Source organism: Schistocerca nitens, chromosome 7 (assembly GCF_023898315.1).
Source record: "Schistocerca nitens isolate TAMUIC-IGC-003100 chromosome 7, iqSchNite1.1, whole genome shotgun sequence".
Classification (NCBI taxonomy): domain Eukaryota; kingdom Metazoa; phylum Arthropoda; class Insecta; order Orthoptera; family Acrididae; genus Schistocerca; species Schistocerca nitens.
The window spans coordinates 440,012,915-440,040,830 of NC_064620.1; the positions used below are offsets into that span (position 1 = coordinate 440,012,915).

Here is a 27,916-nt window from a genome sequence, read left to right on the forward strand (position 1 = left end):
GAGTGAAAATTTGATTCCGGAAACATCCCCCAGGCTGTGGCAAAGCCATGTCTCTGCAGTATCCTTTCTTCCAAGAGTGCTAGTACTGTAAGTTTCAGACGAGAGTTTCTGTGGAGTTTGGAAGGTAGGAGATGAGGTACTGGCAGAAGTAAAGCTATGAGGACAGGTCATGAGTCATGCTGGGGTATTTCAGTTGGTAGAGCACTTGCCCGCGAAAGGCCAATGTCCCAAGTTCAAGTCTCTGTCTGGCGCACAGTTTTAATCTGCCAGGAAGTATCATACCAGCACGCACTCCGCTGCAGAGTGAAAATGTCATTCATTATGATTTTCACAGTTTTATTTCCCATATCATCAATCACTTCATAAAACTTCTATGTGGATATGTGCACCCAGATTTTTCAAGTAAGTTTTCTGTAATCGAGTGAGTGTAGAAGGTCGCTGACAGTTTGCAGTGGTATCGCCAGTTTTGAGCTGCATAGCAGTAGCGCCTATAGGCGAAAATTTTCCAAACAGCTGCAGCAACACTGAGGCATTGTAATAGACATATTTACAAAATACTTTTCATGGTTTGTTTGAGGTAGGCATGTGGAGCTGCTGCATGCAGCCCACTGCAGCTATCAGGGATTTTCTTACGCTGACTCAACTGTAGTCTATTTGTTGTCTTTCCCCTTGCCCTGTAATTGATGACGTAACAACCCCTTTCATTTGGTTGATGTGCTATTCTCTAAGATAAATAAACCTACCTCTGCAGCTGAGGTCACTCAATTTGTACCTGTGCAATGCAGCTTGACTTCGATGTAGTGGTTCAAATCCTGAGGTTGGAAGAAATTTTCACTACCTGTATTTGGCTAGCAAGAAGAGGTGAAGTACCTAATTATCAGAGTTAACATCAGTGCCGTGTATTAAATTCAAAAACATCTTGACGCCGTCAAGGATGATGCGTTCTTTGGATGATAATGTTCAACTTGGCAGCTCCTTGGTACTGTTCACGAGGAGTAGTCTATATGCTCGCGTTGGATTTCACCATCTGTCTTCTGTCATGTTACATCACAAATTTGACACTACACTGTGCATACATCCATTATTACAGATACCTACATTCATCAGATACACATAGAACGCAATTCCCACACAAGCAAGGAAAGAGCTGTAATGTGCAGAGGTAAAAATTCCTTTCCAATTAGGCACTTAAACCTTCTCCTCAAGAACCGGAGCAGAATTGTAACTATTATAGTTTTGTTTTCACCCATGCTTATTTCAGAACTTTATATGTACTATCTTACACACAATTTTTGTTTATTTTCTTTCTGGAGAATTATTGTTACATATTAATCTGTTGTGTTGGTTATATAAACTTTTGTCTCTAAAGTATTTACATTTTCAGATGGAGTGATTATGAAATGTAAATACTTCTAAGCCAAATATTCATGTAAACTACACGAGATGTTAATATGCAACAACAAGTTTTCAGAAAGAAAATAAACAAAAATCCCACTGAAGATGGCACAGGACGTGCTGAAATGTGCCTGGGTAAAAATAAAACTAGAAAATGGTTTCTTGCATAATGTGAATTCCTCTCCAGTTTTTATTAGTAAGCATAGAAGTAACAAGAGCTACAGCACCCGAAAGTTTACTACCCCCCACATATTCATTTACTTCATCAATCAATTTGACCGTGTCATCAGGAAGATGGGAGGCTAAAAATAAACTGCAGTGGGTTCAGTGTAAAAAGCTGTGACATCCCAGTAATCCTAGCCGGAAGATGGTCACTGTTGGGAACTTATGGCTGCCACATCTTTATTGTCACTCTGGTGCTCATCAGATTCATGAACATCCTATATCACAGACTATGCTGTGGCTAATCTGTTTCTCTCCAATACCCTTTTTTTGGGGGGGGGGGGAGTGTTAGGTCAGCAATTTAATCAAGAAAGCTTCTGTGAACTTACGGAAGTAGAAGAAGGATAATGGCAGAAGTTAATCTGTGAGAGCAGATTTCTGGATAGGTTCTGTGTTAGAGCCTCAGTCCAGCGCACTGGCTTTAACATGCAACGAAGTTTCAAGGACACTCTCCACCGCAGAGTGAAAGATTCAATCTGGTAACAGGCAATGTTATATGATGTCTTCTTTAACACTTCTGCTTGTACAGCTCAATTTTAAACTCTTAAAGTTTCTTTTTATAAACTGTGTAGTTGGTTTTAGGATATGAATACTTATCGTGCCTTTTAGGAAGAAAGGTAGTCGTGTACTATGAAGACATTTGTGAAAAGGGCTTCATATTTACAAGTTTTAAATTTTCATTTCTGTATAATTTTTGATCAGTGTTTGAAGTAAGTGGCTATAATGTTTTTTTGAGCCAATACTGTATGTATGTAATTGGTGGTGAATTCCATTAATAAAACTAATTTCACCCAACAACCATAACCGGCACATTTGAAAAAATGTCACAAATTCTTTGGTTGCATTTTCGTATGCAGCATAGTGTTATCCAGTTACTTGGGCTGTTTCATAGTTGAATCATACATCATACTTAAATGATCTTCATTGTGAGCTCCTACTCTTTAAGTGTGTGGATCAAGAGGAATGTTCATTATCAATAATCATCTTTGCCCACTGATATAAAGTTAATGGCTGCTGTCACGTCACCTTTGGTGCATATATTCACAGTTTTATTGTTAGTTGGTGATGATAATGAATTTGAAAGCACAAAAATGAATAAATAAAGAAAACTGGTTGTGGCAACAGATTGCCCTGTAGCTCAGCCTGAGATAAGATTAAGTTGGATGGTGACAGTTTGATGGTGAGATGGCAAAGCCAACGAATGTGATACTAAAAAACCCTGATTGTTGTAACATACTGATATGTAGCTTTGCCCAAGATCTAGGTTAGGTTGGAAGATGGCAGTTTGGTTGTGAGTTGGTGAACCAATTGTTGCATGTTTCCTATGCCACTGGTCAAACCTGACAACCCTTATTGAACATTCTTCTATATCTAAATTTTTTCTTAATCCACCAGTCTCTACACATATTCTGTCTTTGTGGCAGCCCTTGACACTTGTTCATGAGGTGTAACATTGAATCCTCAAATGACGGCTCAGCCATGGCAGTCACATTCATAGGCAACTGGGATTTGTGAATCCATCAGATTTTTGTGTGTTGGATTGTTAAGACTTGTCTGTTATGTAAATGTTCATATATTAAATTAATTAGTGTCTCATATTAAAAAAATATTACCTTTATGAAACAATAACTATAGTCTGTTTAACGTTACTTGATAGTTAGCACTTCAAAATCAGCGTTGCCGAAACCATTCACCATAGCCAAACTGCCGCAACACTAGGTCAGTTCACTACCAGTTTCTTGTCCAGCTTTCTTTCTTGATTTGTTTGGATCCTAAATCTTGGGTCTGGCACTTTTATTTTGTGTGTCATCACACACACACAAAATAGATTCTAATAAAATACACACATTCCATAAACAGCGCTAACCGAACACTGCTGGATACTTCTGCACAAGATGCGATTCAGCGTCACATATACAATTGTCATAATCACAGAGATCAGCTTACATTAGATATGCTTCACATGACTTTGAATGAAGCCAAATTTTTGAAGGCTGCAGTTCATCTTTGTGATAGTTATAAATGTAAATATAACTATTTAATTCAGAGTTGTGGCGTAGTGCAATGGTTAGCGTATAAACATCACGTGTAAAAGGTCATAGTTCAAATCTCGCCAAACTTAGCAGTTTCTTTTTTTTATCTAATCAAGAGTTGGATTATTATTTGTATTAAGTTAATTGGTGTAAATGTAATTTTTTTATTTCTTATATTCTACTACGTCATTTTCATTATCACATTATCTTTCTTATTTGCTTTTATTTTTCTTCCTATCATTCCTTTTTCCTTTGGTATCTGCAGCCAAGTGCAAACAAGGACTACTCAACAGTTGATAACATGGCAGCTCATGTAGAGTATAGTTCCAGGTAACCAGTGATAGTTATTAGTTTGCTTTTTGTGCTGAAATTGAATTTTTCATGTCTTGAGTTTGCTCATAGAGGTTAGCTTTAATTGCCATGGACAAAGCAATCATGAGTTTAGTTTTGTCGCAGATTATTGACTACCATTTTATCATTTACATTGTCCATCAAGAGGTTGTGGTCAGCTTACGACATGTGTTTTAAATTCAGGGCTACAAAACATGTCATTTGCTACAGTTTAGTCATTGGTCACTTAAAATCGGCTATCGACAGAGCATATCACATTTCCAAAATACGTCTGGTTGCCACTTCCAACATTGCTCTGCGTTACACATTTGTTGTGCCTGTCACCTATAACCGAGCAGTAGCTAACAGCCCGTATCACAACACTGTTGTGGCAAGTGACAGATGTCAACTATCAAGTAATTTTCATTGGACTTTAGTCAGTATCGAGCATTTTTATTACTGCTCAACAGAACTCAAATGCAGTGAACCTTATGGTGGATCTTGTAAAATTTATTGTAAAATGTTAAAAATTGTTGTTACTATAATTTAATTAAGTTTCTTTTGTGATTGCTTATTTAGTTGTATATAGCTGCTTCTGTGCTCGGCAACCAAACATCATGAAATGCATAGTTATTGTGAAACAAATTTTTTCTAGTTAAAATTATTGATACTTGTAGGCTTACACATGAATAGGATTAGTAAATAGCACCACACTGTGCCAATAGACCGAAGAAAACAGTATCATGTCAGAGATATGAGCCTCAACACTATGATATAAGCCACTAACAACACACAAACCAATGAGATCACCTAGTCAGATGGCAGGAAAGGAGTGGATGACGGCAGTTATTTTTGTTATTAACTCTTACAAATATGGCAGAAACTTGAAAAATCTGTAGGATTTTTCATGAGGGATGTAAATGCAACTGTGGAAAGCATGATGTAATTGAAAAAAGATTGTCACAACACATTTCGTGTTGCCAAACTCAAACCAATCCTTCCCACCTAACAAACATGAATAAAAGATGTCTGGAATATAACACAATCCAAACCTTCATTGTCCTCGGTTTACTGCTTGACCAGACTAAATAATACAGTGTATAATTGGGCATTACATCAGGCAATATGTATGTACTGTACAAAGCAACAGAAAAAAGTAAGTGATTTTTACACAAACACTGTCATGGGAAATTGGCTGAAGCACACTATAGGAAAAAAATAAAGAAAATAACATTGAAATTACGTTTATTTAATTATGATGGGGGTTGGAACTTGATAGTGGAGAAAGGAAAAGAAAGAAAAGTAGTACGAGAACATGAATTGAGGGAACAAATTAAGAGGAAGCCACCTAGAAAAATTTTGCCAGGAGCATTATTTAATCATCAACATCGCTTGGTTAAAGAATCATGAAAGAAGGTTGTATACAGGTACGAGACCGGAGACAATGGAAGTTATCAGATTGATTATATAATGACAAGGAAGGAATTTTGAAACCAGATTTTAAGCTTTAGGACATTTCCAGAGGCAGATGCGGACACTGTCCATAATTTATATTTCAGGAGGTGGTGCCTCACAGTTCATAAATATTTGAAAAGTGTCATGTTACTGCCTTGATCTGCTGATAAAATTCTTTGTAAAGGCAACTCGTTTTGGTAGACTGATCATTGGGTTGCTAAAAGTATTCACTGCATCATGTTAAGCGAAATAGAAAGTTGTCAGATGATAAAGCCATGAATTAGACACTGTTATCATATTTTAATATAAATTACTTAATCAATTTGTAAAAACTGTGCATTCACGTTGCAACTGCAATCAATGTTAACGTTGTGAACTGACTCGTACTACAAATAGTATGTGCACTCATTCACTAGAAACTAGTGTGAATCTGTTCACAGCAGTAATGCCGATTGAATTTATAATATCAGTGAGTGCACTGCTTAGCACAGACTTTATGATGTAGGGCCTAATTTATATTACGATATGATAACGTGTCTTAATGTATGGTTTTATCAGCTGACATTAATGATTCTATATTTTGCTTTACATGATGCTGTGAATACTTTTATTAACCTGTTGATGATTAGTCAGTTGAAACTTATTGTGTAAATAAAGAATTTTTTCAGCTGCTCAAGACTTCATTTTTAGTAATTATTCAGTTATGAACTGCAGAGTAAAATTGAAGAAATTGCAAAAATGTAGGAAATTAAGGACATGAGACCCAAATAAACTGAAAGCACTAAAGATTATTGAGAGCTTCAGTGGACCACTAGGCAAAGATTGTCTGAAACAGGGCAAAGAAATACAATACATGAGTGGGTGCAACTTAGAGATGGTATGGTGAAGGAAATGGATGATCAAATAGGTAAAAAGATAAAGTCTAATAGGAATCTTAGATAACACAAGAGATATCAGATTTAATTGATGAAAGGACAAAATATAAACATGCAACCCATGATGCATGTTGAAAGAAACATATACATTTAAAAATTGAGATTGGGCAGAAAGTGCAAAATGGGCACACAAGCATGTCTAGAGGAGAAATATAAGGCTGTAGAAGCATGCATATCTGGGGTATATTTCATGCTGCATATAGGAAAATTAAAGAAACCTTTGGAAATAATATGAAGAGCTCAGATGAAGAGCCAATGCCAAGCAAAGGAGAAGAAACAGAAAAGGGTTTTGGGGGGGGTTGTTGTTGTTGTTGTTGTTGTGGTCTTCAGTCCTGAGACTGGTTTGATGCAGCTCTCCATGCTACTCTATCCTGTGCAAGCTTCTTCATCTCCCAGTAACTACTGCAGCCTACATCCTTCTGAATCTGCTTATTGTGCTCATCTCTTGGTCTCCCTCTACGATTTTTACCCTCCACGCCGCCCTCCAGTACTAAATTGGTGATCCCTTGATGCCTCAGAACATGTCCTACCAACCGATCCCTTCTTCTAGCCAAGTTGTGCCACAAACTCCTCTTCTCCCCAGTACTTTTCAATACCTCCTCATTACTTAAGTGATCTACCCATCTAATCTTCAGCATTCTTCTGTAGCACCACATTTCGAAAGCTTCTATTCTCTTCTTGTCTAAACTATTTATCGTCCGCGTTTCACTTCCATACATGGCTACACTCGATACAAGTACTTCCTACACACACACACACACACACACACACACACACACACATATATATATATATATATATATATAGCGCTGGCAGGTCGATAGACACACAGACAAACACAATCATACGCACAAAATTCTAGCTTTCGCAACAAACTGTTGCTTCATCAGGAAAGAGGGAAGGAGAGGGAAAGACGAAAGGATGTGGGTTTTAAGGGAGAGGGTAAGGAGTCATTCCAATCCCGGGAGCGGAAAGACTTACCTTGGGGGAAAAAAGGACAGGTATACACTCGCGCACACACACCCATATCCAGCTACACATACACAGACACAAGCAGACATTTGTAAAGGCAAAGAGATTCGGCAGAGATGTCAGTCGAGGCAGAAGTACAGAGGCAAAGATGTTGTTGAAAGACAGGTGAGGTATGAGTGGCGGCAACTTGAAATTAGCTGAGGTTGAGGCCTGGCGGATGATGAGAAGAGAGGATATACTGAAGGGCAAGTTCCCATCTCCGGAGTTCTGACAGGTTGGTGTTAGTGGGAAGTATCCAGATAACCCGGACGGTGTAACACTGTGCCAAGATGTGCTGGCCGTGCACCAAGGCATGTTTAGCCACAGGGTGATCCTCATTACCAACAAACACTGTCTACCTGTGTCCATTCATGCGAATGGACAGATTGTTGCTGGTCATTCCCACATAGAAAGCTTCACAGTGTAGGCAGGTCAGTTTGTAAATCACGTGGGTGCTTTCACGCGTGGCTCTGCCTTTGATCGTGTACACCTTCCGGGTTACAGGACTGGAGTAGGTGGTGGTGGGAGGGTGCATGGGACAGGTTTTACACCGGGGGCGGTTACAAGGGTAGGAGCCAGAGGGTAGGGAAGGTGGTTTGGGGATTTTATGGGGATGAACTAAGAGGTTACGAAGGTTAGGTGGACAGCGGAAAGACACTCTTGGTGGAGTGGGGAGGATTTCATGAAGGATGGATCTCATTTCAGGGCAGGATTTGAGGAAGTCGTATCCCTGCTGGAGAGCCACATTCAGTGTCTGATCCAGTCCCGGAAAGTATCCTGTCACAAGTGGGGCACTTTTGGGGTTCTTCTGTGGGAGGTTCTGGGTTTGAGGAGATGAGGAAGTGGCTCTGGTTATTTGCTTCTGTACCAGGTCGGGAGGGTAGTTGCGGGAAGCAAAAGCTGTTTTCAGGTTGTTGGTGTAATGGTTCAGGGATTCCGGACTGGAGCAGATTCGTTTGCCACAAAGACCTAGGCTGTAGGGAAGGGACCGTTTGATGTGGAATGGGTGGCAGCTGTCATAATGGATGTACTGTTGCTTGTTGGTGGTTTTGATGTGGACGGACGTGTGAAGCTGGCCATTGGACAGATGGAGGTCAACGTCAAGGAAAGTGGCATGGGATTTGGAGTAGGACCAGATGAATCTGATGGAACCAAAGGAGTTGAGGTTGGAGAGGAAATTCTGGAGTTCTTCTTCACTGTGAGTCCAGATCATGAAGATGTCATCAATAAATCTGTACCAAACTTTGGGTTGGCAGGCCTGGGTAACCAAGAAGGCCTCCTCTAAGCGACCCACGAATAGGTTGGCGTACGAGGGGGCCATCCTGGTACCCATGGCTGTTCCCTTTAATTGTTGGTATGTCTGGTCTTCAAAAGTGAAGTAGTTGTGGGTCAGGATGTAGCTGGCTAAGGTAATGAGGAAAGAGGTTTTTGGTAGGGTGGCAGGTGATCAGCGTGAAAGGAAGTGCTCCATCGCAGCGAGGCCCTGGACGTGCGGAATATTTGTGTATAAGGAAGTGGCATCAATGGCTACAATGATGGTTTCTGGGGGTAACAGATTGGGTAAGGATTCCAAGCGTTCGAGAAAGTGGTTGGTGTCTTTGATGAAGGATGGGAGACTGCATGTAATGGGTTGAAGGTGTTGATCTACGTATGCAGAGATACGTTCTGTGGGGGCTTTGTAACCAGCTACAATGGGGCGGCCAGGATGATTGGGTTTGTGAATTTTAGGAAGAAGGTATAAGGTAGGGGTGCGGGGTGTCGGTGGGGTCAGGAGGCTGATGGAGTCAGGTGAAAGGTTTTGTAGGGGGCCTAAGGTTCTGAGGATTCCTTGAAGCTCTGCCTGGACATCAGGAATGGGATTACCTTGGCAAACTTTGTATGTGGTGTTGTCTGAAAGCTGACGCAGTCCCTCAGCCGCATACTCCCGACGATCAAGTACCACGGTCGTGGAACCCTTGTCCGCCGGAAGAATGACGATGGATCAGTCAGACTTCAGATCACGGATAGCTTGGGCTTCAGCAGTGGTGATGTTGGGAGTAGGATTAACGTTTTTTTAAGAAGGATTGAGAAGCAAGGCTGGAAGTCAGAAATTCCTGGAAGGTTTGGAGAGGGTGATATTGAGGAAGAGGAGGTGGGTCCCACTGTGACGGAGGACGGAACTGTTCCAGGCAGGGTTCAATTTGGATAGTGTCTTGGGGAGTTGGATCATTAGGAGTAGGCTTAGGATCATTTTTCTTCATCATGGCAAAGTGATATTTCCAGCAGAGAGTAAGAGTGTAGGACAGTAAATCTTTGACGAGGGCTGTTTGGTTGAATCTGGGAGTGGGGCTGAAGGTGAGGCCTTTGGATAGGACAGAGGTTTCGGATTGGGAGAGAGTTTTGGAGGAAAGGTTAACTACTGAATTGGGGTGTTGTGGTTCCAGATTGTGTTGATTGGAATTTTGAGGTTTTGGAGGGAGTGGAGCTGGAAGTGGGAGATTGAGTAGATGGGAGAGACTGGGTTTGTGTGCAATGAGAGGAGGTTGAGGTTTGCTGGAAAGGTTGTGAAGGGTGAGTGAGTTGCCTTTCCGGAGGTGGGAAACCAGGAGATTGGATAGTTTTTTGAGGTGGAGGGTGGCATGCTGTTCTAATTTGCGGTTGGCCTGTAGGAGGATGCTCTGAACAGCCGGTGTGGATGTGGGAGAGGAAAGACTGAGGACTTTTATTAGGGATAGGAGTTGACGGGTGTGTTCATTGGCTGAGTTGATGTGTAGGTGAAGGATTAGGTGGGTGAGGGCAATGGATTGTTCAGTTTGGAACTGGTATAGGGACTAATGGAAAGAAGGGTTGCAGCCAGAGATGGGAACTTCAAGTGTGAGGCCTTTGGGGGTAATGCCAAATGTCAGACAAGCCTGAGAAAATAAAATATGGGAGCGTAATCTGGCTAGGGCGAAGGCATGTTTGTGGAGGGAATGTAAATAAAACTTAATGGGGTCGTTGTGGGGGTGTTGTGAGGGTGACATGGTATTAGAAGGTGGAAAGTGTAACATGAGGCTGAAATGAAAATGAAAATAAAAATATATGGGGAGAGATAAAGGTGAACTAGAAAGTAACTGGAGATCTGATGTGAAAAAAGACGAAAAAGTGTTGGTTAAAGCTGGGCTGTATAGATCCTGTGGTGAACTTGGGTTGGTAGGGGTGGAGAAATTCAGGAGAAGTTCAAAAATATATATATATATAAACAAAGATGATGTGACTTACCAAACGAAAGCGCTGGCACGTCGATAGACACACAAACATACACACAAAATTCTAGCTTTCGCAACCAACGGTTGCCTCGTCAGGAAAGAGGGAAGGAGAGGGAAAGACGAAAGGATTTGGGTTTTAAGAGAGAGGGTAAGGAGTAGTTCCAATCCCGGGAGCGGAAAGACTTACCTTAGGGGGAAAAAAGGACGGATATGTATATATGTATGGAATACAAAACAGTATTATGAAGGCGAGGCCTTTGGATAGGACAGAGGTTTCGGATTGGGAAAGAGTTTTGGAGGAAAGGTTAACTACTGAATTGGGGTGTTGTGGTTCCAGATTGTGTTGATTGGAATTTTGAGGTTTGGGAGGGAGTGGAGCTGGAAGTGGGAGTTTGAGTAGATGGGAGAGACTGGGTTTGTGTGCAATGAGAGGAGGTGCATATCTATGAAAGTGTACAGAATGTGCTGAGAACAGTTTAGAGCTGCTAGATGCAGTTAGATGATTTTGGGGGAGGGAGGGGGGAGGACAAGGTGAGATATTGAAGGGGAAAAGGACTAGTGGGTGTGTTGGAGGAATGGAAGACTGTTGTGCCAGAGTGGGAGCAGGGAAGGGGACCGGTGAGTGAATGGCAGACTAGCAAATGTTAAGTCCAAGGGGGTAAGGGAATGTAGGATATATTGCCAGGAGAGTGGACACCTGTGCAATTCCCAAAAGCTGATGTTGGTAGGAAAGATCCAGATGGCACGCCATGTGAAACAAATGTTAAGTCCAGCACATGATGTTGTGCAGCATGTTCAGCAAGTGGGTGATGCAGCTGTCTGTTGACCACATTTTAACGGTGGCCATTCATGCGGACAGACAGCTTATTAGCTGTCAAGCTCACATATTATGCAGCAAAATTGTTGCAGTTTAGTTTTCACATCACATGATTGCTTTCACAGGTAGCCCTTCCTTTGATAGGATAGGAGATTCCTGTGAGGGGTTGGTGAGGTGGTGGTGGTGGTGGTGGTGGTGGTGGTGGTGGTGGTGGTGGTGGGAGCCTTGAGGCAAGGGGGTTGGGGGCAGGGTTGGAGTAAGGATGGACAAGGATATTGTGTAGGTTTGGTGAGCAGTGGCATACTATTGTGAGAGGGGTGGGAAGAATATTCCTCATTTCAGGGAACGGCAATAAGTAGTCGAAATGCTCGTGGAGAATGCGATTCATTTGCTCCAGTCTGGATGGTACTGAGTCAGAAGGGATTGCTCCTTTGTGGTGAGATGGTGATTGTGTGCTAGGTGACGGGAGAGACAAGGCTCAGGAGATCTGGTTTTGTACAAGATTGACTGGATAATTTTGGTCTGTGAAGGCCTCAGTGTACCCTTTCTATATTTGAGAGGGACTGCTACTCAATGCAAATGTGATGGCCACGGGTGTCCAGGCTGTATGGAAGAGAGTTCATGGTGTATAGTGTGACTGTGGCAGCTGTCGAAGTGGAGGTACTGCTGGTGGTTGGTAGGTTTTAAGAGGTACCTATGCAGCCATCCTTACAGAGGGAGGTACGAGGAAGGTGGCTCAGATTGAGGACCAGATGAATGGGGGAGAAGGTTTTGAGGTTCTGCAGGAATGTAGATAAATGTGTTCAATTGCGTTAAGATCCCGCGAGTTGGGCGGCAGCGCTTCAATTCAAACTTGCCATTGTGTTCCTCGAACAACTCCATCAACCTCCTGGCACTGTGACATGATGCATAACTTGTTGAAAAATGCCACTGCCGTTGGTAAACATGATCATCATAAAGCTGTGTACCTGGTCCGCAACCACTGTATGATACTCCTTGTGTGGTGTCACTGCCAGACGCCACACTTGCTAGGTGGTAGCCTTTAAATCGGCCGAGGTCCGTTAGTATACGTCGGACCCGCGTGTCGCCACTATCAGTGATTGCAGAGCGCCGCCACACGGCAGGTCTAGAGAGACTTCCTAGCACTCGCCCCAGTTGTGCAACCGACTTTGCTAGCGATGGTTCACTGATAAAATACGCTCTCATTTGTCGAGACGATAGTTAGCATAGACTTCAGCTACGTCATTTGCTACGACCTAGCAAGGTGTCATTATCAGTTACTATTGATCTTGTGATTCATGTACCGTCAGACCGACGTTCACCATTAACGGATTAAAGTTAAGTATTCCACCAGCTACGTCCGTTTTTCTAAATTCTAATTTCCTTGTCCTGTTCCAGACCTCACGCCAGCCTGCGTGAGCTAAAACGCGTGCCTTTCGGCTTCCTCTTGTAACCCGGTGTTGGCTCTCCTGCCAACCCACAACACCTTGGCCATCATGATACCTTGCATTATCAGTCTCCCCAGCCTACGTCATCGAACACCTGTAATGAGGTGTGCCCACCCAACCCCACGACTTCTGGATATGGTTCTGGTTTCACCACGTGTGGAAGACACCCATCACAGCACTCCTCGAACACATTTCAAGTTGTGCAGTTTCCAAAATGCTTGTGCCGAGCCTCCGGGCCATCACACTCTGTTGTTGGTCAAACTCGGTTAAATCACATGCCGTCCCCATTCTACACAGACAGCACACTCACTGATACTATGTGCTGACTAGCAGTCACTGCTCGCCAGGTGATGCTGCTATTGCCTGGACAGATTTATATTGATAGTGGGTCGATGGTTATAATGTTCTGGCTGATATGTGTAGTGTCCAATAGCAGCAAGGCCATAGGCATTTGGGATGTTAGTGTAGAGGGAGGTGACATGAATAGTGACAAGCAGGGCACTATGTGGTAAAGAAAATCTGTGAATAGTTGGTAGAGGATGTGGGTGGTATATTTTACTTAGGAGTGTAGATTACGGTTAATAAGCTGAAGGTGTTGCTCCATGAGAGCAGAGATTCTTTTTGTGAGGGCACAGTTGCTGACCACAATGGGCCATCCTGGGTGGATGGGTTTATGGACTTCAGGAATCATGTATAAGATAGGAGTGTGGGAAGTTATAGAGGTGCGAAGAGAGAGGGCCTCAGGGGAGATGTTCTGGGATGGGCCTAAGGATTTGAGGAGGTGTTAGAGATCCTTTTCTATTTCTGCAATGGGGTCACTGTGGCAGGGTTTTGTAGGTGAATGGATCTTACAGCTGGTGGAGATCCTCCAGTTGAAAACCACACTGTTGCCAACCGCTTGACTCATGGCTCGTATCCCTACAGTAGATCGAGATGCAAGATCTGTCCCATACATCCTCCCACCACCACCTACTCCAGTCCGGTCATAGGCATTTCCTATCCCATCAGAGGCAGGTCTACCTATGAACGTAGTTATGTGATCCACAAACTAAGCTGCACCACTGTGCTGCTTTCCACTTGGGCATGATGACTAACACACTGTCGGTCCACAAACACCGACAAGCTGTGGCCAAGAGGCAGCTGGACCACCCTGCTGCTGAATATCCTGCCCAACACAATGTACTTCACTTCAACAACTGCTTCACAGCCTAAGCCATTTGGATCCTTCATATAAACACCAGCTTTTCTGAATTGCATAGGTGGGAATTCTCTCTGCGGTATTTCCTATGTTCCTGTAAATCCCCCTGGCCTGAACCTTCCCTAGTCCATGTCCTCCACTTCCCTATACCCTACTCTGCTCCCACTCCAGTATAACACAGCCTTCCACTCCACCAACACACCCACTAGTTTTTTTCCCCTTTAATATCTCTCCTTTCCCTCCTTTGTGTCTCCTTGCCCCAAATCCTCCCAACTGCATCTAGCAGCCCTATTGTGTCACCACCACATCCCTGCATGCCCCCAGAATCTGCACTAAAAGTTCTCCCACCCTACCCTGCTATCCGCCCCCCCCCCCCCCCTACTCCAAGCCAAGCCTCCCTCCACCACCAGACTGCTGCTTCCATCATGTTCTGAGACAACTCATTCTCCCATCCCCCACCCTCGTGAATCAGCATCTCCTCTACATGGTGAGTAGCAATCTATCCTTTTCATAAATTACTGTTATTCCATCCTGAACCTTTCATTGTTTGATTTTGCCTGAAAGAGGAGAGGAAGTAGATGAATATGAGATGAAAGAAGCGATACGGCAAGTAGAACACAGCGCAGAAATATCTAAATCAAAACAAGACGCCTGGGATAAACGACATTCCATCAGAATTATTGAGATAGTCTTGATGTGCAAGATAGGAGACAGGAGAAATACCCTCAGATTTCGAGAACAGAGTAGTAATCCCAATTCCAAAGAAGGCAGGTGCTGACATTTGTGAATATTATCAAACCTTCAGTTTCGTAAGTCGTGGTTGCAAAGTGCTAACATGAACTATTTACCAAAGAATGGAAAAGCTGGTAGAAGTCACCTCGGGGAAGATTAGTTTGTGTTCCAGAGACATTTAGAAACATGTGAGGCAAATCTAGCCCAAAGACTTATCTTAGAAGATAGGCTAAAGAAAGGCAAACTTGTATTTATTGCATTTGTAGAGTTAGAGAAATCTTTTGATAATGTTGACTGGACTACATTATTTGAAACTCTGACAGGTAGAGGTGTGTGTGTGTGTGTGTGTGTGTGTGTGTGTGTGTGTGTGTGTGTGTGTGTGTGTGTGTGTGTGCGGGGAAAGGGGGGGGGGGATAAACTACAGGGAACAAAAGTTATTTTCAACTTGTACAGAAACTAGACTGCAATTTGGGGGTGGAGTGAGTGAAAAATAAGCAGTGGTTGAGAAGGGAGCGAGACAGAGTTGTAGCCCATCCACAATGTTATTTAATGTGTACATTGAGCAAGCAATCAAGGAAACTAATGTGAAATTTGGGAAGGGAATCAAAAGTTCAGGGAGAAGAAATAAAAACTTGAGGTTTCCAAATTTAATTCAACCACTCGCTATGAATATGACCCTTAGAGTTGCAGACAGGCACAACGAAAAAACTGGTACACATGCAGCTATCAGCCACACTGGCATAGTTGGCCCCCAGGGGGATGAGGGAATGTGAGAAGGGAGAAGGTGATAGGACGAGGGGGCGGAAATGGTTGGGTGGAGGGTGTGAAGGCAGTAGGTTACTGTAGGTTGAGGCCAGGATAATTTCAGGAGCAGAGACAGTATTGTCAGGATAACTACCATCTTTGCAGTTCAGAAAAGCTGGTGATGGAGGGGAGGATCCAGATGGCCCAGATCGTGAAGCAGCCATTCAAGTCAAGCATTTTGTGCCGCAGCATGGTCTATGTTGCTTTTGGCCACAGTTTGGCTTGGTCATTCATTCTGGTGGACAGCTAGTTGCTAAGCATACCAATACAAAAGGCTGTGCAATAGTTGTAGCAGAGCTGGTACACAATATGGCTATCTTCACGGGTGGCCCGGCCTTTGATGGGGTCAGATAAACCTGTGACAGGACTGGAATGGGAAGTGCAGGGTGGTGGATTGGACAGGTCTTGCACCTAGGTCTTCCTTAGGGATATGATTTGTGTCGCAAGGGATTGGGATGGGGAGTGGCATAGGGATGGACTAGGATGTTGTTGTGGTTGGGTGGGTGACGGAAACACCACTTCAGGAGGAATGGGAAAGATCTTGGGTAGAATGTCCCTTATTTCAGATCATGATGATAGATAATCAAAGATCTGATGAATGATGTGGTTCAGTTTTTCCAGTCCGGAGTGGTATTTGGTGAAGAAGGGAGCAGTCTTTTGTTGCTGGCTCTTGGGAGCGGTGGGAAGATTGGGGGTTTGTGAGGAACGGACAAGGTAAATCTGTTTGCGGACTGGGTCCGAGGGATAGTGACTGTTTGTGAAGGCCTTGGTGAGACCTTTGTTACACTGGGAAACAGAGTCGTTATCACCGCAGATACACCGCACCTGGGTAACAGGGCTGCATTGGAGGGACTTTTTGATGTGGAAGGGACAGCAGCTATCAAAATGTAGGTACTGTAGGTTGGTGAGTTTAATGTGGACGGAGGTGTGGATGGAACCATCTGAGATGAGGAGATCAGCATCTAGGAAGGTGGCATGCTGGGTTGAGGAGGACCAGATGATGTGGATGGGAGAGAAGGTGTTGAGGTTATGAAGGAATGAGGACATGGTGTCAAAGCCTTGAGTCCAGATCATGAAGATATCATCAGTGACCGTGAATCAGGCTAGGGGATTCGGGGGTTCTGGGAAGATAGGAAGGTTTCCCCCAAATGGTCCATAAAGAGGTTGGCATAGGAGGGTGCCATGCAGGTGTCCATGGCTATGCTGTGGATTTGTTTGTATATAATCTGTTCAGAACTCTGAAAGATGTTGGGAGAGGTAGTGTTCAATTGCAACAAGACCATGGGCATGAGGGATGTAGGGAAGTGGTGTCACCAGTGACCAGTAGGGAACTAGGAGGTAAGAGGTGGGGTGTTGGAGAGCCTGTTTCACAACCCCCCCCCCGCCTCCCCCCCCCCCCCCCCCCCACACACACACACCACCTTGTGATGCTGTACCTCGCAGTCTCCAGACCCTCCTCCCTCTGCCGACAGCACTGTTCGCTCTTTCCACATGTACCCTGCTATCATCCCCCACCCCCGACTGCAGATTGCTATTCATGTAGCAGACGAATTTGGATCGGAGTTACTGCTGGTGGCAGCCAAGTGTGAGTGAGATGTGCTTGCTTGTGTATGTTCTCTTTACTGAGGAAGGCTTTGGCCGATAGCTGCATGTGTAACAGTCTTTTCATTGTGCCTGTCTGCAACTTGGCAGTTCATCTTTACAGCGAGTAGCAATCTTTCCTGTTCCTTAAATTGTAATTTTGTCAGACAGCAAAGGTCGTGGAGGAGCAGTTAAGTGGATTGAATACTATCTTAAAACTAGTTACACGATGAACATAAAAAAAAGGATAATGGAATACAGCCAAATTAAGTCAGGTGACACTGAGGAAATTAGTCTGGGATATAAGACACTAAAAGTAGTTAATGAGTTTTGCTGTTTGGGTAGCAAAATAACTGATGATGGCAGAACTAAACAAGATATAAGATGCAGACTGGCTATAGCAAGAACAGCATTTCTGAAAAATAGAAATCTGTGAACATATAATTTAAACTTAAATGTTATGAAGTCCTTTCTGAACATATTTGTCAGGAGTGTAGCCTCATATGGAAGCGAAAGTCAGACGATAAGCAGTTCGGATAAGAAGGGAATACAAACTTTTGAAATGTGTTACCGTAAAAGAATGTGAAAGATTAGATGTGTAGATTGAGTAACTAATGAAGAGATATTGAATTATGATAACAAAGGATGTTATGGAACAACATGACCAAATGAAGGGATAGGTTGACAGGGCACATCCTGAGGTATCAGGGAGTCATCAATTCGATAATGAAAGCAAGTGTGATGGGTAAAAATTATATATGGAATCCAGGTGTAGACTACAGCAAGCAGATGCAAATGGCTGTAGGTCGCAGTAATTACTTGGAGATGAAGAGATTTACACAGCTTAGACTAGTGAAAAGAGCTGCATCAGACCAGTCTTTGGACTGAAGACCACAACAACACTTCTTTCTGCACTCTATCCTTGCAAAATGACCTCTGGGATACCAGTATAAAAGAGTAAATTAAAACTACTGATAATACCCTCCATAAAAATGTTAACTCGTGTCCCATATCCTGTGTTGTTGTACCAAGTTACATGTTTGTGTAGAACACGTCGTCATTATAAACATTTGCCATAGTGTTGTGATTGTCATTGTGGCTAAACAGCCTACTAGTATAAATCAGTAGCAAGAAATCCATCTTCCCTACATAATGTATATGGTATTTTTTTATTTTATTTATTTATTTTTGGAAGAAGTCTTGGCTGTTATTTTACTAACTAAACAACTATCTGCAGAACACAGCGTGAAATATGCAACTAAATTAAAAAAAATGCTTGTATATGAACAAGTTTTTGCAGGGTAATGATTTTTGTGTGTGACATGCTCTCAGGAGTGCAGTGAAACTGTTATACTAGTATGAATATACAGTACTGTAGACAGTTTTGGTAGCTCTCTTTTCCTGTTACAAAAAATTACATTTGTATATATTATGGTTGAAGTTCAACAGTGCACGATTTGTGGTGCCTATTCTCAGATAGTTACTGAATATGTAGTATCTGTTGGTCAGAAAAACCGGTGGTAAGGAAGAAGCCAACAGCAGAACTTCAGTCCATGACATGTAGTTAGTATCACAGTCACCTCTTCTGAGAGATGGTAATAAAGGTCGTAATGCATCAGGCCATATGGTTTGCAATTATCACAGATTACACAAGGATTAAAGTGAGGTAAGAGAGAAACACATGAAAGTGTGCTCACAGTGGTGCCTTTCACAACCATAAATGACACAATAGAAAGGAAGATAATTGATGATGGCATGGCAGAACCTACCCCATACACTGTACGATGACTTGCACACTCTAAATGCATGTATGTGTGACAGTTTTCTCTTGGACTGGATCTCCATTTCCAGTGATAACTTGTTAAGTTTTCTTGATAAAGCAACTTTTTGCTTTTCAAATTATTTACACTTTCCCGAAGTTTGACAAGGTTAAAATGTACTAAAGTGACTGGTTCTATTGGTGGTTTTATGTGAATTGACACTCATGGCAGGTGTATGTAAGTTGACTAAAGAATACTAATAACAAATACCGAGCTTTCTTTACATTTGTATTTCATATTTTAATTAAGAGATCACATAATTCATAAGATAAAATTTGCTACCTTTCTCACCAATAATTTTGAAGAAAACATTGATTTTTGAACCTATATTAAATACTCTCCAAACTGTGGAATGGTAATGTCAAATATGCTTTATATATAAAGCTGTGTGTGGCTGTGTGTCTGAGATCTCCCAAACACTTGGATCAGTGTCAATAAAATTTGGCTCAAAAACAGCAGGCCTCATGGGTATCAACACTGTTGGGTTTATAATCTCCTAGCTCCAATAGGAGTGGAGATATGGGCAAAAACATATTTTTCCAACCTCTGGCTTATTGGCTGCCCTCCACAAAAGACATGTTGTGTGGGAACAGTATTGGCCTGCCAAGTCAACCTGCTTTGCTGGGCAGCATACTTGTCAAGGGCACAAAACTGTTTTCCAGGCCCCAACATGTAAGCCGCCCTGCATGACAGGCATGTTGTATTGAAGTAGTATCGGCTCTGCATCGACATGCTTTGTATGGTGGCCTGTATGTTATGGGCAGTTAAATGATTAACAAGCCCTTGATGTGTAGCCTGCCCTGCATAATAAACATGTTGTGGTAGTAGTATCGGCCTGCTTTATTGAACTGTGTTGCAGAAGCTACACATGCCAATGAACGTGGCTGGGGCAGGTTGAGATGGGTAGAGGAGAAATGGACAGCTGAGGGAAGAGGAAATTGACAGAGAGGGGGGAGGAGGGGGGAGATGCATGAGGCAAGTGGGAGGTGTAGAGGGGCAGTTGGCATGTGGGAAAGGAAGGAGGAGGTGGAAATGGGAAAAGATAGGGGTTAGAGGATATGATCAGAGAAAGGGGAGGGGAGGAGATAAAGTGACAGAGAGAGTGGAGAGGAGGAGATAGACATATAGAGGTGGAAGGATGAGGTGGAAACAGAGAGAGGGAAGAGATGTGTTAAACACTTAGGAGGGTGAATCTGCAGGGGAACAGACTAATCCTATACTGTCCGATCCAACACTCGGAAGCTGTTGTAGGGGCCTACAAATGTGTGGGACTCTAATCTGCCATCTGTTCGCAAGTCATTCAGGTTCTGTAACAAGAAAATGGAAAGAACAGTACTCAGCACTCCTGCCCCCAACCAGTATTGTTTGTTAATTGTGAAAGGTTAAAATGAAGAAAAATCATCTTTTACATGTGTTTGTGTAACTTCCCCATACAACTACTTTCATGCCATATACTCAATAATAACAAAGGTGTGGCTTGAAGTAGTTAAATAAATTTAATTAAAATTTGATATATCCCTCATTCTTCGGTTCAGGAGTAAAACTTCATACAAGCGCACATGTCAAATATGAACCGGAATTTAAATCTGGCAGCTGTGATAGTAGACAGAAATGGACTTGACCTTTACAGGATGTTGTTGGGGATGTCTGGAATAGCATTGTGATGCTGCAGTTAGTATGCCACAACCACTAAAGTCAAGCCGCCATGTAAAGCTATAGGTACAAAAGTCGGTTGCACAACACATAGTCATCAAGTTTTCTGTGAAGGAATGTACCAAGTCTGTGGAAATTTTGAGGAGGCACCATGGGGAAGAAACCCTTTTCAAAACATTTGTAGCAGCATGAGTAGCTGTGAAAAACACACATCGCCAAAGACAACTGTGGACAAGCATCATAACAAAAACATTTGTGCAGAAAATTGGTGCGTAAATCTTTTGAAAATTTATCGGCACTAGGAATGAGCTATGGAAGCGCTCTAGCCAATGTCACTGGTGAACTCAACTACTGGAAATTGTTTGCTACACATTCTGCTGTTTCAACGAGGAGAGACTGGAAAAAATTCATTGGGCAAATCTGAACATCCACCTTAGAATCCCAGTTCATCGCCCTGTGACTATCACGTTTTTAGACCGTGGAAAGAACAACTTGGAGGACAATGGCTTGGTGACTGCAGTGGAAGAGGAGTGTGTGCACAAGTGGCTTTGCCTTCTTCTTTCTTCGAGGATAACAACAAAAAGTTGTCATTTTCTTGGAAATCGTGTGTAGCAGAGCCAGGAGCAGGGTGAATTTTTGTTTTTGATTCAGTCAAGTTTGCAAAGAACAATTCCAGTTTATGTAATGGTCTCTCCACATACTTCATAAACCTCAGCCAAAGCTTGAAGTGTTAGGTAGAGATTTTTTTCTCACTGCTCAAGATCCGTGGTGTGTGTATAAAAAAGGAGACCTGCAACAAAGCGAAAGCCTTTTTTTTTTTTTTAAGAAAAAAAATATACAACATTATAGGCTTAACTCATATTAAGGTTCTTAGTCCGATAGGATAATTACTCATATCAGTTATCAAAATGAGAATAAACTATGAAGGTGAGACTCTGGTTGTTAACACAAATTAAAAATTGTGTATCTAGATTTAGTGACTTTTAAGCAGACCCTTCCTCAATAGAAATAAGGCAAGCAGAACAGTATGCCAATGAGAGAGAAATTTTCTTCCATCACCTGTAAAATTTACTCTGTTATTACACAGGGTGTCCCAGAAATACTGCGACAAACTTAGAGGGGTAGTAGAGGGTGTCTTAAGAAACAAATCAAGGATAGGAACCTGTGTCTGGAAACTTCATTCAGCAATGCTACAGAGTGCCGAAGTTACAGGTGCTGGTACCTCCCACTAGGTCACCCCTTCAGCGGCAAACGTGACTTGGTACACCATCAGACTGTGGGCAGAATGTCTCGCAGTGTTGTTTGTTATTCAGTGATTGCAACTGATTGCCACAGATACCGGTGGAGAAGATGGAGTTAGCTGCTGTGTGGAAAAGGCCTTGTCTGCTATGAATGTGGTGCTCTGTTGTCTCAGTGGATGATAGTTTCGACACAGGTTTCCATCCACAATTTATTTTTCTCCTGGAACCCCCTTTTTCAGTATACAAGAGAAAAACAACTTGCAGATGAAAACCCATGTCTGAAACAATAGTCCCTCAAGGCAACAAAGCAATACATTCATAGAATATGGCCTGTCTACACAGCATATAGCTTAATCTTCTCCAGGGGCAGTCACTCACAATCGCTGTATAACAAACAACATTGCGAGACAATCTGCCTGTGGTCTGTCCGCATATAATCTCGTGTTTGCTGCCAAATGGATGGCCTAGGCCCTACTGGCAGGCACCATCACCTGATATTTAACACTCTGTAGCATTAATGGAAGACATTTCTGCACACTGGTTCCTATCCTCAATTTGTTCTTCAAGACATCCTCTACAACCCCTTAAAATTTTAATAAACATTTTTGGAACAGCAATCAACAAAAATTATTTTTTAATTTTTCTTTTTAAAATTCAGTCTTGATCGCACAAGAACAGCAGCTGAGAAGAGTGCTCCACCTACAATCTTCGAAGGATGCCAAGGGTCTGATGATGGTCATGTGATATGACCGAAACCGGTCACCTATGTTCTCGTACCGTGGTGCGATCAAGACTGAATTTTAAAAAGAAAAATTTTTAAAAACCCTTAAAATTTGTCACATCTTTCCTGGTACACTCTGTAGATAGTTCCATTTATCTCAGTGGAGGTAGTCTGTTTTTTTTTCTTTGTGTGTGTGTGTGTGTGTGTGTGTGTGTGTGTGTGTGTGTGTGTGTGTGTGTGTCTATCCATATTTCTTCATTTGTTCAGTTTTTGCAGTTAGTAACTAGACATTACTATTCTAAAGTTGTTTCACCAAGATGTAGCAGAAGAATCACTAAATATCATGTGGCAGAAGAATCAATAAATATCATTACTTTTCTACTTCAGAGAGTGTAAGAGGCATATTAACAACATTTATTTTGAATTGTGTTTTCTTATTATTTTCTACAGTACGATTTACTACTATGCTGCATTTTTGATAGTCAAATAATGTTTTTTAAATTTATGATGTAATCTGTCCCTCTCATCATCAGAAATACTTTTTTTTCTCCATGTTCTGAGATCAGATTAATGTCAATTTTATTGTGTCACTATTGGTAATTGGTGAAATATAATGATTACACAGGAAATACATACTTTGTATCACTGTTTCTCTGATTATTTGTTATTACTTGCATATGTGATCTAAGTTTCAGGTTACTAGGCCATGAAATGTTACTAGTCTGTTGTAATATCCTTGATGTATTTAGTTTCCACTTGTCAAACAATGGAAGGTCAAGGAAAGAAAATAATAATATGGAAAGGATATATTGCTACTCACTGTACAGAAGAGGCTTTGAGTCACAGACAGGCACAGTGAAAAAGACTACTAACTTATTAAGCTCTTCCAAAACAGCACTGAGAGACAGTGTACATGTGTGTGTAAGTTGTGTCCCCCACCACCACCACCACCACCAGAAGAAGATCTTTATGCAAAAGCTTAATATTTTAGCAGTCTTTTTCGTAGTGCCTGTCTGCTACTCAGTGCCTCCTTCTGGTGAGTAGCAATCTGTCCTTTTTCATATTGTAGTTTCCATGTGTGCTGAATTTAAATTGCTTACCCATTCCTTTGATATTTGTTATTGAAATTAAAGTAGCAAACCATCTGTTGAATAGGAGAATTTGTGTGAAAGTCATATAATGTTTCCCTATGTTTACACTGTTGAAATAACCCAGTGTTAGTAGTGAATGTTTGCTCAACTTGTTTTATGTGGTGCAGATATAGGTTATTCCTATCATCAGGTATGTGAGTGTTAGTGCAGTGATTTGATTCAATATCAGCAATGCATTATAATACTAATAGAAGTAATTGTTGTACCAGAGCTCAAAAATAAATTGAAAAGTCAACAGATTGTCATGTGTGGCACAGTGTATGGTTGATAATATTCTCTATTCTTAATGTTCAAATATATTGTTGTCTAAATTGGTATTTAACACCAGTAAAGAGACAGTGGACATGAAACATAAATTTTAAATTAAATTTGCATAACAATTTTAGGAATTTTATAGACAGCATTTTATCATGGACATTTGAGTTCGTTTCAGTTGATTATTCTGACTGCGGATTTAATAGTTTTGTACATAATTACAAAGTATTGTTCTCTCTAGGAACAAGAAATTGTTTAGTGTCACCACTAGAAATTATGTAGATTTTATTAAATGGCTCAGCTATGTAATTGATAAATAATCTGAAAAGACTGCTACACAATTAACTCTTCTTTTTAAACCCTTAAAACAAATAAATTGATGCCATGTTAGAAGTTTTTATTGTTTTGATGATTTCTGCTGCAGGTAATCTCATAGCTTAGGCTGGTTTTTCTAGCCACACACTACTTTCAAATTTTTTAATGAATTTGCCTGCTGATGTAGACTGCAAGTACATCAGCTTTTTTTGTTTCGTTCGCCAACATTTATAACTGAACCTTTCTCTACTTACTTGAAAATAAAAAAAATGAAAGGAATATATCAACTGAATCAAAGATATACTATTCTCAACCTACAAGCATTGAGGTACTCTGAAATTTATCAACAATGTTTACATTATTGGGTTATGCAATGAACTTAAAATGGATGTGTCATTTAATATGAAATAGGGGGTGTGTTAATATTTGCAGCAACTGTCCCGAGTTCCTAACTTCAATTATGTTTCATCATATGAATAATAAAAACAGGCAATAAAAATTCTGTCTTTTGTCACTGAATTTGTTCAGTTGCAAAAGATGGTATTTTTCTTACCTTTGTGACAGAACATAATGAAATAGGGAACTTATTTTCGTTTGGTGCATATGTTGTTCATGGTTGCTTGTATGAATTTTCTTTTGGATATATGCATACTGGATTAGACATCATTTTACAAAGGAGGTTTGTTCAGAGTTTTGTTGAAATAATCAAGTTATTACTGAATAAGATGTGACGGTTTTGGGACATGGTGATATGTTGTATACAAAATCTTTTACGGTTATACCGTGTATACCCCCCCCCCCCCCCCCCACACACACACACACACCTGTTCAGTTACTTTGTACTGGCTGGCAATTGTTAATTTCAAATTTGTACTTACTCATTTGCATAAATTTTGAGTGTTGTATGTTGTGACAGAGGTAACCAAACTTTACCTAATAAACAAAAGAATATATATTTTCAAAAAAAATATTTATTTTTATGCAAATCACAACATAAATAGCATTTAAACTGTGCTAAAAATGGTAAGTTATGCTTTTTGATAAGAATTGCGTCTTGGGCTATCTAGGTCACTTTAATCAGTTGTAAATAAGAAATTTTGATAAAACACACCATTAACTGCTTTCACATTCTGTAATGTTTTCCCAATTTTTTTCCTACCTGTCTGTGTAACAGATGGAAATTGATTTTTGGGTTTTTTACATTATGCTAAATCCTGGCTGTAATTGATTGTAATCAGTCTCCAGACTTCTCAGACAATTTATGTTGAAATGACTTTTCAATCATTTTCCAGTGACTGTTACCCATATAGACTTGTTGATCCATTGTGTATTAATACATTTTCTGTCTAACCTGCACATATGACCTTAACCTAATGTGTGTACCAGCACTGTTCTTTGTTGTAGTGTCTTTGTAAAAGTTTGGCATTTTGATGAAAGCCTAAATTGGGCGGAAAGTGCAACATTAAAGTCATTTCACACATTTAAGCGGTGCGGAAATCACCAAGTACCCTTTGAATAGCTAATAAACAGGTTTCTATTATTATCATCAAAGTTTATTCAACAACTGCATATTTATGACACATTATTGACAAAAAAGTAGCAGCTTCAAAACACAGCAGAGTAATAAGAAGAGAATTGTCTCGTTATCAACTGTTTCATATCATTTTAGAACATGATTTAGAGAGAGAGAGAGAGATGCACCATGAAGAAGATACGCAAATTGGTTACAAATTGATATTGATACAGGTATCAACAGTATTCAGCATTGTTGGTAGAAGTCAGTGATCCATGGCCAAACACAGTGTCAATAAGAAACCGGTTGACCTTGAGAGACAACAGAATGTGAGGTCTGAGCAGTGATCAGAGAGGCACTCAGAGCCCTGGATTGATTATTATCGTCAATCCAATTGGTGCTTCAGTGATCAGAAGGGTCATTAATAGGCAGCTCACAGAAAGAGGCTGAGTTCATGGCGCCCCTTATGCCAACTGCCATTTATCTTTGAAGCCAAAAAGCTTGTTTGCTCATTGACTGGAGCAGAATTGTGTTCAGTGATGAGTCTTGTTTCAAATTGAGCCCCAATATGATTATTCTACACCCAGTTTTACTGTCCGTAATGGCAACATGGCTTATATTTCAGCAGGGTAATGCCTAGGAGCACAGAGAGAGTTTCTACTACTTGTCTTCCAGCTTGGCAAATCCTGTCTTGGTCAGCAAGTTCATCGAATCTCTCCCCAATTGAGAAGATTTGGAGCATTATGGACAGGTCCCTCTAACCAGCTCAGGATTTTGATGATCTGATGTGCTAATTGGGCAGAATTTGGCACAGTATCCCTCAAGAGGACATCCAAAAACTCTGTTAATCAGTGCTAAGCTGAATAGCTGCTTGCACAAATGCCAGAGATGGTGCAAAGCAATCTTCACATCTACCAATTTCCATACCATTTGGATAATTCCTTCATGGTGCATTCTTTTTTTTCTGTCTTAGAGTATATAAGAGAGCTCTTGCAGTTTCAGAACAACACCTAAGAATTTATTGCTGTTCAGTACAATCCTCAGGCTACAACCCAGTGTATATTTCCAAACCGACATGTACAGCAGTCTTGAATCCACTAGACGAAGATGTCAATGCTTTTTTTGTTTTGCTTGATGGGACCACATCTTTGAAAACTGACTTTTCAATAACATTGTTCCAGTTTTGACATCTTCAAACAATAGAAATCATAGAACAAAATCTCTCATCCCACAGCAACCTCACCACAGATGAAATAAAAGAAATAACAGATATGTTCAGATTGACAACTGAACAAAACTACTTTCAGTTTGAGAAAGAATATTATTTACAAAAAGATGGACTGCCCATGGGATCCCCAATATCAGGAACACTAGCAAACATTTTCATCAGTCACCTAGAAAATCAGATATTTGAAAAGATAACCACTAATGAAAGTTTCAAAATCATATATTGGTACAGATACGTGGATGACATTATTTGTCTGGTAGATGAGCCAAGTGAAAAAATAGATGAACTCCATTCAGAAATAAACAAAGCTCATCAGAACATAAAATTCACACTTGAAAAAGAAAATGAAAATCAGATAAATTTTCTTGACATTACAATAAAAAAAGAAAATGGCAAACATACATTTAACACCTTTAGAAAACCAACAGCCACAGACACAATAATACATTCCACATCCAACCACCCCACAGCCAGAAACTTGCAGCACTAAGACACATGTTACATAGATTAAACAGAATCCCACTCAGCAAGAGAAACTATGAACAAAAAATGGGTACAATCATACAAATAGCTAGGAACAACAGGTATGACACACATGTGGTAAACAGGCTCAATCAAAAAATAAAAACACAAATACAAAACACACAACATTTCCAGAATACAAAAGAACTCACAAACTGAAAACTTACACACACACACAATGACAACACCACACAGAAAAGAACCAGATGATACACCATAACCTACACACATAAATTAACACACAGAGTTGCAATCATCCTAAAGAGACAGGGCTTCAAAATATCATATAAGCCTGGGCAAACCCTCCAA

The 27,916-nt window shown here is 41.0% G+C and overlaps 2 protein-coding genes across 2 annotated transcripts in view; one reads left to right on the forward strand and one right to left on the reverse strand.

The window, feature by feature from the left end:
• Positions 1–27,916, forward strand: part of LOC126195016 (RNA-binding protein 7) — a 36,842-nt gene that overhangs the window by 1,719 nt on the left and 7,207 nt on the right. The gene's annotated exons all lie outside the window — the stretch shown is intronic.
• LOC126195015 (TLC domain-containing protein 5-like) overlaps positions 21,396–27,916 on the reverse strand; it is a 40,633-nt gene continuing 34,112 nt past the window's right edge. The window contains exon 4 of the mRNA XM_049933443.1: positions 21,396–21,451. Within this exon, the coding sequence (XP_049789400.1) occupies positions 21,411–21,451 (41 nt within the window). The 3' untranslated portion in view covers positions 21,396–21,410. The remainder of the gene's footprint in view (positions 21,452–27,916) is intronic.